The sequence below is a fragment of the Centroberyx affinis genome, unplaced genomic scaffold (assembly GCF_046629955.1).
Source record: "Centroberyx affinis isolate AG114_WGS23_722 - 3 ecotype Tasmania unplaced genomic scaffold, CSIRO-AGI_Caff_v1 ptg004788l_1, whole genome shotgun sequence".
In the NCBI taxonomy this organism is placed as follows: domain Eukaryota; kingdom Metazoa; phylum Chordata; class Actinopteri; order Beryciformes; family Berycidae; genus Centroberyx; species Centroberyx affinis.
The window spans coordinates 63,885-77,500 of record NW_027282326.1 but is presented as its reverse complement, the minus strand read 5'-3'; the positions used below and the strand labels follow the sequence as shown (position 1 = coordinate 77,500).

Genomic DNA, 13,616 nt, shown 5'->3' with positions numbered 1-13,616 from the left:
GGCTTTCAAAGGATGCCACGCCCCCTCTGGTGGCCATATTGGAGGACCTCAGCTCAGACAACAGCTCAGAACAGCTAATTGCTTTTAAAAATGTACAACTTGTCCATCTCAAAAGAATTGATCCATCTGATTGATTTAGTGTTTAGATAATGTCAGCATGTTAGCTAGCTAACCATAGCATCTGGTCAGCTAACCATCACTGTCTTCTGGTTTGCACACATCTAGTAGAAGCTAGCGTTAGCAGTTTTACGTTTCCAGTTTGTTTGGAATAAACAGAAGAAGAAGAACTGGGTAGTTAGCATGAGCAGCGATAGCCACCATGGCTGAACAGACAGAGAGAAGAAGTTCAAGCTCCGCCCACACTGTTTGATTGACAGGTGATCTGTGGGAAGCGCAGCAATAAACAATGAGCGCTGAGCACCAGAGTTGGAGACTAAATGAAAATTTGAAAAAACGGAACCTGCATTTTAAACACAGATGAAAAATAAATATTTTCCCAAGTCAGTCAATGAGCAGTAAACTAAAGTCAAAACTAAAGACTGAGCGCCTAAAAATAAGATTTAATGTCAGAGAGAGAGAGAGAGAGAGAGGGAGAGAGAGAGAGCAAATTCCACCAGTCTGTCTACAGTTGGACAGCCTCCATTCCCTCACACAGCCAGGCATGAGGGGGCGGCTACATCTGTGTGTGTGTGTGTGTGTGTGTGTGTGTGTGTGTGTTTTCCAAATGTCTCCATAGTTCCCTCTGGTAGGCAAGTGGGTGGGATGGAGGGGGGGGTAATTATGCAAAGGAAGCCTGGCTGTTTTCCTGCAACCATGGCAACAGGTGGGGGGAGGGGTGGGGGGTGTGGGGTTGTAGTAACAGAGAGACTTCAAAACAACTGGACTTTCTAGGAATTTTGGGATGGGGAGGGGCGGAGAGAGAGAGAGACAGAGAGAGAGGAGGGGAAAGTTTGAAGCTGAGAGGAAAAAACAGCTCCTCTCCTCCTCTTCCTCTCCTCCTCTTCCTCCTCTACTCCACTGCAAGATCATTTCACAGAATATAAAAAGTAAAAAAAAACCCTGAATATTGTCTCTACAGCATTCACACATTAGATAATGATAGAAGGAAACTGGAGAAAATCAGAGAGACCGGCTGATTTTTTTTGGCATCAAGATGTCTTCTCCTTTTATTTTATTCTTTTTTTTTTGTCACACATTTGCATGAGAGGCTTTTTAGAAACGAAGCCTCAGGATAGAAGACGGCAAAGTGCAAGAGAGAGAGAGAGAGAGAGGAAAAGAAAGAGAGAGAACGAGGCAGAAATAGAGAGAGAAAGAGAGAGAGAGAGAGAGAGAGATGGAGGCTGGCAGAGAGAGGAGGTGAAGACGCCACGTGAGGAGAAGACTGTCGGACCAGATGGAAGGCAGAATGGAGCAGAGAGAGAGAGAGAGACAGGGAGAGAGAGAGAGAGAGAGAAACAGGCAGACAGATAGAGAGAGAGAGAGACAGACAGGGAGAGAGAGAGAGACAGGCAGATAGAGAGACAGACAGACAGGGAGAGAGAGAGACAGGCAGACAGATAGATAGACAGACAGATAGATAGGCAGACAGGGAGAGAGAGAGACGGGCAGACAGAGAGACAAGCGGACAGACAGGGAGACAGACGGCTCCCTCTGGCCCTGCGTGGGTTTCACTTCCTGGAGATGAATTTTCACGAAGCCAAAATCTCTCCAAACCGGCTGAGGAAATGTTTTTGTTTTTTTGTTTTTTTGTTAATTCCTCAGCTGATGCTTTCATCCTCAGTGTGTCACACAGCGAGGGAGCAGACAGCAGTTCAGAGAGCTAGCTAGCTGCTCACTACTATTCATATGTTTGTTATTAACATGCATATTAGTAGTGTATTGGTTCATTATTAGTCATTACAAACCACTTATTAGCACCTTATTCTGCACTATTGTATTCTTCAAGTAAACCGTATTAACTATGGGTTTCCCCTCCTAATTAGTGCTTATAGCAGTCAGTAATATGCTTTGCTCAGTATGGGGCTGACAAGGTGCTAGAATCACATATTATTGAGGGAAAATATTAAACTATTGAGGGAAAAACCCATATTATTAGTTCATATGTTTATTTCTCCTCACAAGGAGCTCCAGGCAGAGCTTTAGGCTGCGTTCACCTGTAGTGTTTTTTTTGTGGGATTGCAGTAGTAGTAGAAATCTTTATTGTCCCCAATGGGGCAATTCGGTTCACAGCAAGCAGTTACAATACATCAACAACATCAGAGAAACATAATCACATATCACAAAAACACAGAGAATATGACACAATATCAATTTAGGCCTACATCCTACCCCCAGTGTGCATAAGTAGGGAACAGGCCCTTGTTCCTTTAGGGAGCCTGAACCTCCACCCAGAGGGAAGAAGGGAAAACTCCTGAAGAACATCCTGAGCTTTCTTAGTAACTCTCTTCTGACAGATATAACTGAGATCATTGAGGCCAGTGCCAGGGATTTTAGAGCACAACTTCACAATTCCTCTTAACAGGCTCTTTTCCTCTCTGTTTTAGATTACCGAACCAGCAGATGAGAGGAAAAGTAAGAACAGACTCAATGCAATACTTAGCAAGACTTATCCGTGACGCTCTGTCATCTGCTGCAACACGGACCCACAATCCCCCCCGCTCATTTTCCTACCAGCTATCTCTCTCTGCACAGTCAGCGTTTCAGCTAGAAAATGCTGTTTGTTTTCAGCGATGTCACCCAGAGCCCAGAGGTTTGGTCTGAGGCTCCTCGCTCCCTCGCTTTTCTGTTTCTGGTTTCCTCTCTCGCCGAGGAGGAGCGCACGTGCCAGAGCCGCACGTGGCGCCCACTCTCCTGTCTGGCTGAGTCCCCGTGGGGCGCTGAGGAACACACACACACACACACACACACACACACACACACACAGCGAGGTCTGCCTTTTCCTGCAGCTGTGAGTCTTTTGTCTTCAGCTCACTCACACACACAGAAGCAGGCTGGCATGCACACGGGCATGTAAGCTGGCACACAGAGAAAAACACACATGCATAAACAAAGACACACACACACACACACACACATACACACACACACACACTGGTGCCTCATCAGCATCATCCCCACTTTACTGTCCTGCTTCTGGCCTTAAAACTCACATTTCTCTGGCGTTGGCCGAGGTATGCGCTCTACTCTACGTGCCAACTTTCTAGTTTAGATTATTTTTTGGGGGGCATTTTTCCCTTTATTAGACAGTACAAGGCAGAGAAAGGAAAGACTGAGAGAGAGAGAGAGAGGGATGACATACGACAAAGGTCCTACTCCGGATCCGAACCCAGGACATCACATCTACATGGCACACGCCTTAAAGACCACTGAGCCACCAGGACGCCCCTTAAACTGATTTCTTGAGCCTGCAAATGTCCTCTTAGGATTTGGAAGCAAGTCTCCGTCTCTGTTAGTTTCACAGGTTTGACTAACAAACACAGGCGGATTATGAGACAAAGGGCCCCTGGGCAGAGATACCTACTGCAAGGTGCAAACACATATTATTCTAGGCCTAAAAACATATTTTAAAGTGTAAAATGCCTCGGATTGCCTGCAATGCCCCAAAATCTACTGTCTGGCCACACAGCAGCTGCTTGGTATGAGTCAGTGGGTCCTGTTCTGACAGATGAGGAGTGGAAAACATTTTGGGGTCTTCGTAAACCAACACTTTACATTACGAGGCCTTTGGACAAAATAACAGACAATAAATAAACTGAGGGGAACGCTCACTGTGACAGAGCCATGGTGACACTTTCAAAACTAATGTTTAGGTTATTATAGGGAGAATGTTGGAGCTTTGGTGTTGATATAAATGACTAAACCCTTCGACTGAGTTAAGAAAAAAACCCCGAAGTGCAGCAGCAGCAGCAGAGCGGAGTGTCGGGTCAGTGGGTGAAGCTCCGGCTGCTGATAAACTGCAGCTGTTTTCTAGGTGAAGGTCTGTAGGTCAAAGGTCAGACGGCCGCCGGGGGTCAAGTTCAAGCAGACCGAAGAGCGCAAAGATGGCGGCTTCCGTTATTCGAGGTGTGAGAAATGCCAGAAATGTGTCTTCAGGGCGAGTTAGCAGTGTGAAAAAAAAGAAAACAGACTGATCTCTGTTCTGTTCTGTTCTGTTCTTTACGGTCTATTGTGTTTCTTTTGTGTTCTGTTCTTTTCTTTTGTGTTCTTTTCTTTGCAGTTTCTTTTTGTTCTGTTCCAGTGTGACAAAGTGTTCAGAAATGTAACATAGTTGTATGTAGTCAGAACCAACCAGTCAGTCAGTCAGTGAAACAGTCAGTCAGTGAAACAGTCAGACAGTGAATCAGTCAGTGAAACAGTCAGTCAGTGAATCCGTCAGACAGTGAATCAGTCAGTCAGTGAATCAGTCAGTCAGTGAATCAGTCAGACAGTAAGTCAGTGAAACAGTCAGACAGTGAATCAGTCAGTCAGTGAATCAGTCAGTAAGTGAATCAGTCAGCAATTCAGTGAAACAGTCAGTAAGTGAATCAGTCAGTCAGTGAATCAGTCAGACAGTGAATCAGTCAGTCAGTGAATCAGTCAGTAAGTGAATCAGTCAGCAATTCAGTGAATCAGTCAGTAAGTGAATCAGTCAGTCAGTGAATCAGTCAGACAGTGAATCAGTCAGTCAGTGAATCAGTCAGTAAGTGAATCAGTCAGCAATTCAGTGAATCAGTCAGTCAGTGAATCAGTCAGTCAGTGAAACAGACAGGCCTGTGTGTGGTTACGTAACTCTCTCCAGAGTCAAGGCTGGAACAGAAGGTCACAGGGTCACTGTGTCAGGTGTCACCACGGCAACGGAGCATGTGCACGGCCGTCCTGCTGCAGCTGGCTCCACCCACAGCGCCGCCCCCCCGGTCCGTAGCCCCGCCCCCCACCCAGTCCATAGCCCCGCCCCCCCCGGCCCCGGCACTGTTCTGCATGCTACCCTCTGCTCTGCTCTGCTCTCTCTCCGTCTCTAACCATGCTGCTGTTTTTCTCTCCATCTCCCCTCCTCCTCCTCCTCCTCCTCCTCCTCTTCTGTTTTTTTCCTCCTCATTTCTCCTCCTCCTCCTCCTCATTCCCCCACTCCTGTCCTCTTTCCCCAGTTCTTCTAGGGCAAGCAGACTAAACTGAGGAACTATCTGAACTAAAAAAAAAATCTGTGTGTCAGTTTTTGGCAGTGTGTGTCAACAGTCGCAAACGTCACTCCCATGAAGATGAAAACTAGATAAACTAGATCAGTGGTTCTCAATGTGGGGTCCGGGGACCACCAGGGGTCCTTGAGGGGGTTCCAGGGGGTCCCCAGCAAATGGATGAATTGTTGAACTTCAGCATTATTTCATTTGCAAGAAGTTAACACAATTAGAGAATGTAGAAGAAAAGACTGTTTTGATCATAGTTTCACTGTTATCTCTCTACCTACAATACAGACAGTCATGGGATTCTGGACAAAATCATATCTAACATTAAAAATATTCTCCGATTTGGGTCCGAGAGACAAAATCTCATCAAATGGGGGTCCGTGGTCCTAATGTGGACTAAATTAGTGGTCCTTGATAGGAAAAAGGTTGAGAATCACTGGACTAGATCCTGACAAAACCTCTGAAAGCTGAAGGTTTCTGACTGGGGAATGCTCATTTAACGTGCCGCACTTTGTTAAATCTGCACACAGAACAGCTGGGAATTTGGCATTTGGAAAAATTCAGAACCATGAGAAAATGTGTTGTGTGTTGTAAAGATGTAAACAAGACCTCCAGCCACTGTCTGACCTGTTACATAACCAGCAGCGAGGCGCGGCCGTCTGCCAAACATCCAAACAGGTCAACATGACATGCTGCAGCTCCCCCCCATCACACATCACATGTGACGGCTGTCAGCACACAACACAGACATAACAGTCTGAACACAGTTATGCTGCACAGGTGACGTGAAAAACAGAAAAAAACAGGGCAAATATTAAACAACTTGTTTATTTGAATGACACCAGGGGCCAGCTGCATAAAGCTAGACCAGTCTAAGCCTTAGACTGGTCTTAGATTCTCAGGTTGGACTAGTCTAATTAAGACTGTTACTTCAATATTACAACTGACTTACTTTGAGGTAGGAAAGATGGCCACCTTCCCCCCCAGCTAATCTTGAGTTAAGAACTTTGTTGTTATGGCAACGAGTTGGCCTAACTGTCAGAATGGGAAGTTTAAATACTGAAGCTATTTCATACAAGATGCCAAATCTTTGGTTTTTGGAAAGAACCTGAAGAAGAGAGAGAGTCTTTAGAGACAGAAACAACACATTAGAGATCTACAGCAACCAAGAAGTAGTAGGAACAGCTAAATGTCTATAGCAAGTTTGACTTAAAGTCACATTTAAGTCTAAGACCAGGTCTATCTTTATGCAGCTGGCCCCATATCATTTGGGATTTCAGAGGCGTATTCCTTACTAGATATTTCAGTGAGCCATTTTAAGACAAAGCCTATAACTTTAATTTGAGAATCGCATATGAAATGAGCAGGGATCATGTGGTGGATAATTGAGCCCACCTCAGCTCATCTGCAGAATACACTTTACAATCTTCATGAGGTAAATTCATGGTCTATATGTAGTATCAAGCTGAGGTTGTATGAACAAAGTGTCTTTTAGTCCAGTGATTCTCAACCTTTTTCATATCAAGGACCCCTAACTTAGTTCACATTAGAGCCACAGACCCCCATTTGATGAGATTTTGTCTCTTTTGTGTTAACTTCTTTTAAATGAAATAAAGCTGAAGTTTAACAATTCATCCATTTGCTCGGGACCCCCTGGAAGCCCCTCAAGGACCCCCTGGTGGTCCCCGGACCCCATGTTGAGAACCACTGTTTTCTTCTTTTAAATGAATGCTTCTCTGAAAATATTTTAGTTTTTTTTCTTCATAATGTTGGTTATTTACCATATGACAATCACCAAATGGAGACCTTTATTTACCACTGTGCAAATATCACAGCAAAACTAGCCTATAAGTTACTGCAGAAACATTATAGGAATACTGCAGTGATACCAGGGAAGATTTTTCAAAACACTGCAAGCCTCTGTATGAATATTATAGGAATAATGTTGTGGCACCATGAGATTTAAAAAATGCCATAAAGTATAACAATGTCACAACACGGACACACTATCCGCCCCGACAGGAATAATAAAGGAACATTATAGTGAATATCCAGCAAAAATCAATAGTGAACCGCGGCAGCACGTGCGGGGTTTCACCGAAACACCGAGTCTATTTTCGGCGCTCATTTGAATGGAAGATGTGTGTGTGTGTGAATGGAGAGCGCGAGCTGACACAAACAGGTTGGCGCGGTTTTGTTTGCTGCAGCGCGAGCTCCTCTCCTCTCCCCTCGTGCAGGCTCCCGGAGAGGCTCGTGTGTTCCAGTCGGCGGTCACACCCCTGAGCCACGTGCGTCCCCGGGGACAGCAGGCTCCGCAACGAGACTGGCTCGCGACCGCCCCGCCCACGCGGACACACCTCCTCCTCCTCCGCTCCGCCTCCCTCCCTGTCCGCTCTCTCCCTCTCCCGCCGTTCTCACGTTTCTCCCATTCATTCCCTACACACACACACACACACACACACACACACACACACACACACACACACACACACACACACACACACACACACTACACTCTCTGGCGCTGTCCATGGTATTGTAAGAAAATGTGGTTGTAGCCTAATACTACTACTACTAGGCTACTAATAAAAAAAAGAAAAAATATTAAATTCTCAAAAAATAGGCTATACAAATAAAATACTGAAATCATACAGAAAATACAAATATTAATAATAATGATAATATTAAATAAAAAAATAGATATTATCTTTATCTATTATAACGTGAAGCATCCTCTACTGTTAGCACCATATTATTGACTGCATCCCTCCTGTTGAGGGATAAAGTGATAGAAAACTCAGTGGTTCCCAAACTGGGGTCCAGGAACCTCCAGGGGTCCTAAACAGGGTCCAGGGGGATCCCCAACATATTATTTCATTCACTAGACACTAATCTCTACTCATTACATCTCTGGTTGGTGGGGCTGGTGGGGGTGAGTTTGCCGGGCTGTTGGCCTCCTGTGTGACCGTGTTACAGAGAGGGAAAGGAGGGGAGCTCATCCGCCTCGGGTCGGTGTCGCGGTGTCCTAGTTTTCTGACACGGGAGGGAGCGGGTGGGTGGGTGACGCCTCCCCGGTTGGCGACGCCTTCCCCCGGCTACAGCGGCTGCTTCCCTCCCGGTACAGACCCAATCAAAGCGCGCACATGGCAAGCCAGGCGTGCGTCAGAGAAAGGAGGAGGGGGGGGGGGGGGGGGGGGGGGATGTGGATGTATAGATCTAATACTTCTATGGGGCATTCAGGGTCACATATAAGGAAAAGGGTGGTGCATCTGATATAAGTTAACTACCACACCCACTTATGTAAACTAGATTTCTGAGGACAATGTGGAGCAATAGCTTATAAGATATTATTAAAGCTTGGTGATAAATTCAGTATTTGCATTGATTATTAGACTTATCTATCAGTTTATAGTGGGACATCGGTCCTTGAATGCTCCCCTGCCCTTGCCCTTTTTTAGATATGACCTCCAAATACATTTCTGTCAATTGTTGCTTGATCTCTTTGATCTTTCTCCCTCTGTTACAATGTTAAGAAAAAGATTAGATTTGTAACAAGATGAAGGTGTGGTGAGTCAGATGTAAACTGGTTAGACAGAGGGAGGAGAGGAGGAGGAGGAGGAGGGAGGGAGGCAGAGACCGGAGGAGTCTGACGGGGAATTATGTAATGAGCTCAGGCTGATCTGCAGCCAATCAGAGAGCGGAGCGCAGTGAAAACAAAGCGCACATGGCTCGGTTTGCCGGTCCATGTGAACGGTAACGGGTGGGAGCACACAGACACAGACACACACACACACACACGCACACACACACGTCACTGGCTTGTCGGCTGGTCCACCTGACACCGACCCACCGCTGCCATGACCCAGTTCCCGAAACTCTACCGGAATCACGGTGACGGTACCCGTGATGTGCCGTTAGACAGGAAACACGTGTCTTCAGTGACATCTGTACATTTTGTTACCTTTCAACAAACACCGCATCGACACTTGTTAACCTGCACGGGAGAGCTGTGTTTCCCCTGTCTGGATAAAGATCCACACACGGATCAATGTTTCTGATCACTGCGGGTGGTCGAGGTTATTCACTGACGTTACATCCCAGACCCTAAAAGCCGCGTGATCCTGTATGAGCCGGTGAATGACGTATTAATTAGGGCAGTAAGGCAGCCCAGATATTTCAGTACCAAACTCTGAGTCACGATCACCCCGAACATGCAGATGCAGAGTTTGGCGGATTCACATATCACACTTCAATCCGCAGACAAAACACCGATTGGAGAGCAGGGGGGGGGGGGGGGGGGGGGGGGGGGGAACGCTTTTTACGCACGGTGCATCCAACCCGCACGCCCGCGCCCACAGCTCACCCCGGCATCTTTTACCCCCACAAGTCCCCCGGTTACAGCGTTACACACACCACACGCTTTTTTACACCAGGACTCCAGTCCGTGCAGCGCATCACCCGGGATCCACTATGTCCACCGGGAAAACACACCGAGCGAGCGCGTCTTTACGCACAGCGCGGAACAACCAGGCGGCGTCTGCCACGGGGCAAAACCCGCAACCTGGTGCTGAAAGTCAGAACGGTCCACATGCACGCGGGCTGCACAATCTGACGTTCACAATGGAAGCTCAGACAGCGGAATTGGACACAATTTAATAAGCAATATCTATTTTTTACGCACGGCGCCCGGTGCAGCCAGGGGCGCAGAGGCTGAACTTCACCGAGACCCAGTGAACCTGATTCCACTCTGGCATCAAACACAATACATTATACTCTATTATACTCCATTATTATACTCTATTGTTATACTCTATATATACTCTATAGGCTTATCATGTATATTTAGCACCGCACACTGCTGCACTGCTTCCTGGAGACTTTTAATTCACAACGTCACTCTCGCAATAAAGTTAAACGCCAGCGCGTCATCACACAAACCTCAGCATAAAACACACACACACACACACACACACACACACACACACACACACAAAGCACAGGAATCAACTTTGTGGACGTGGTTGTTTACCTGTGTTGTTGTTATTGTTGTTGTTGTTTGTGTCCATCGCGGTCGTCATTCTGAGCTCCGAAAGCGTCATGCAGGAAACGGTTCCAAAAGCCCGGAGAGTCTCCTTTTCGTTTAAAAAATAAAATAGAGAGATACAGTTGAAGAGCAGCCGGCAGGTTCTACTGTTGCTCTACTGTTACTCTATCGGCTCCATCCTGCTTCCCGCTGACTGACAGAGAGACAGGACAGGTGACGGCTGTGTGTCCGCGCGCTGCTGCAGGAAGCTGCTTCACATGCACTCGCTCGCGCTCTCTCTCTCTCTCTCTCTCTATCTGTGTCGCTGTGAACTGCAGTTTCCTCCCTCGACCTGCTTTTGCTGCCTGGCAACTCACTCTCTCTCTCTCTCTCTCTCTCTCTCTCCCTCCTTCTCTTTTCGAATCAGGGCGCGAGCGCAAGCCTCGGGTTCGGGCCGCAGCACCGCACGCGGCAGAAAACGGGACCACGTGACGCGCGGGGAGAGCCTCGTGCCCCAGTGACACACTTTTCCCCCTCCTGTACTTCTTTAAATCCCCGCGCACGTGGAGTTGCTGGCTCCGCCAGAGGGATTGTGGGAGATGTAGGCGTAGAGATCTGTTTTTGTAGTTTTTTTTCTTGTAGATGACAAGGAGGAAGAGAAGGAAAGAGGAGAGGAGGAGGAGAAAGGAAAGAAAAAAATAAAGAAATAAAACAAAATTAAAATAATGTAAAAATAAATAAATACTTGATTAAATAAAATGTAAATAATAATAATAATCACAATAATAATGATAATAATAATAAAAATAATAGACCTAATTTTCTTTTTTATCTCCTCATTTATTTTAGCTACTATTTTTGTTTTATGTCTTCCTGTAAACTTTTAGGTATAGGTAACTACATACATACTACATAAAGTACTACGTAGTACCACATAAATATTATTATTATTATTATTATTATTATTATTATTATTATTATTATTATTAATAATAATAATAATAATAATAATAAATGAAATGCTTGTTTAGGGCTACACTAACAGGTCAGCAGTAAGAAGAAACAAGAGCAACACAGACTCAACAGCAGGACTGTAGTTTACAGTACAAGTGTTTGACAGAAACAGACATGATTTCATCTTTGTCTTCTCTGTTTCCACTCCAGCCAACAGCCAAACTGCCCACCTGCCCCTTTAACTCTGCATGGGAAACCCTTTAGATGAGCCATCGCACACTAGGCTCAAACTGTATTAGTAAAACGTTTTTCATGGTTTGTTTTTTACCCTACTTAGAGAATAACAGACACCACAGGTGTGACCAAGTCAACTTCGCTCGAGTCCCAAGTCAGTCTCAAGTCTTGAGGCACAAGTCTCAAGTCAAGTCCCAAGTCTAAATGTCAATTTCCAAGTCAAGTCCAAGTCATTAATGTTGAGTCTCAAGTCTAAATGTAGAACAGCAAGTCAAGTCAGAACAAATCAAGAGTCCAGTATCAATTTAATATCTTAGAGAAAACTAAATATCTAGGACTTTTCAATGCAATATGGTTTTAATAGGATAAAAACTTGGTAAGAGCATCATGAGTTTGATTTCTATAATCAGTTTCAACTTCAATAAATTCAATCATTCCATACAAATTCAGAAAACAGAATTTAAATTCAGTCGTCTGCTGGAACAAATCTCATCACTTTCAATCTGAGTCATTTACACAAACACAAGATCTCAAGTCAAGACTTTGGAAACCTGTTCAAGTCATCAGAGTACAAGTCAACTCTTCTCTGGAGAGATAAAGATTATGAAATATGTCGACCTTTGACCCCGGTCAGGCACAGAGAGCCTTTTAGAAGCCAGAGGGAGGTGGAGGCAGAGTGTAGGTGCAGAGTGTTTAAACCCAGCTGAACCCACGCAGGAAGCTGACTAAGTGCAGACCCGAACCCCCCTGACTCCCCCCTCCTTTTTTCCACCTCTTTCATCACCTCTTCTATATAGTTTCACACGTTCATAACTGTCAGCTGCCGGGGCAGATGGAGGCTCGCTGCCGATGGTTGAAGCAGGGCAGAGAGTCACAGGAGTCACTCTTCCCCCTCCAGGCAGGGATTCAAACCGGCAACCTTTTCTGTCCCAAATCCCTCAAACACTTTCAGACTTCATGTTTCCAGCTGGTTTCTCCCACTGAAGAAGCAGCTATGGGATTGTTGTGGACACAGTGAATGAAGTAATTTCATGTATTTCTTTTAGAATTTTATGTCTTTATAATTGGTTTTAGTTTGATAAATATTAAATAAAGAACCCCTCAATGTTTAAAGAGGCATTTAGTCTTATTGTTAACTTTATTTCAACAGCAAAAAAAAAGAGCTACTAAGCCAATATACATAATAAATGTCAGATATGGATTAAAAACAAGCCTTCATGATAATTAAACAGGTAAATCAGAGAAGCAGGTAAAAAGACTTTTTCCACAGGCTTGTCTTTAAAAATGTTTAAAGAAGAGATTTAAAAGATGACAGAGATTTTGCAGAACTGAAATGCAAAATACAAGAGGAGTAAATGAGAATAAAACCTGGTCTTCATCATCATCATCATCATCATCATCATCATCATCCAGCCTCATGCTCTCAGTATTATTCTGCCTCACTGCTGCCACCTGTTGAATGCAAGATATAGGCTACAATTTATTATTCTATGTGATGTAGAGCAGTGGTTCTCAACCTGGGGCTCTGGGCCCCCCGGGGGGAGTCACAAGATGACTTATATGATAGGAAAGAAACATATTTCTACTATACAGATTTATTATCATGTCTGCTATTTCTGATTTTTCTCAGATTTTTCTCAGATTTTTTCTTTTTTCTTGTGAAACACTGAATAGTTTTCAGCCGCTCTGCCTCCTCAGATAATGAATCCAATGAAACGTTTGGTGAACCCACTTTCCGCCTCTAATGCATCAAACATCGCAGACTGATGATATTTAACAGAGTAAGAGGATTGGTGGATGGTGGATTTTTTTTCCCTTTAATAGCTTCATTATGAGCAGAATAAAGCTGCAACACCACACAGCGTCTCTCCCTCCCTCTGACCTGGTTGCAGCCCCTTCCAGAACTGTTGGACTCGTTCCTATCCGGCTGATCTGTACTCTCTGTACCCGAAAGCACATTTGATGCCACAATAAAGGCTCAGTGTTTCACCTGTTTGTCCCTAATGTACTGGGCCAGACCAGAACCTGAGCACCAATTCCCCTGTAACACCAGAACAGACAGACAGACAGACAGACACACCCTGACTCCCTTTGTTTCCCGCAACAAGAAGCTTGTGACCCATTTGGATCCAAACCCACAGTTTGACACAGAGCGCTACACAGTGTCATGTGGAAAGTAACTAAGTACATTTACTCAAGTACTGTACTTAAGTACAATTTTGAGATAGTTGTACTTTACTTGAGTA

The 13,616-nt window shown here is 45.0% G+C and overlaps 1 protein-coding gene across 1 annotated transcript in view; it reads right to left on the bottom strand.

Annotated features, from left to right (window-relative positions):
* Positions 1–10,498, bottom strand: part of nr1d1 (nuclear receptor subfamily 1, group d, member 1) — a 15,384-nt gene extending 4,886 nt beyond the window's left edge. Inside the window, exon 1 of the mRNA XM_071545174.1 lies at positions 10,189–10,498. Within this exon, the coding sequence (XP_071401275.1) occupies positions 10,189–10,258 (70 nt within the window). The 5' untranslated portion in view covers positions 10,259–10,498. The remainder of the gene's footprint in view (positions 1–10,188) is intronic.
* Between the last annotated feature and the right edge of the window lie 3,118 nt (positions 10,499–13,616).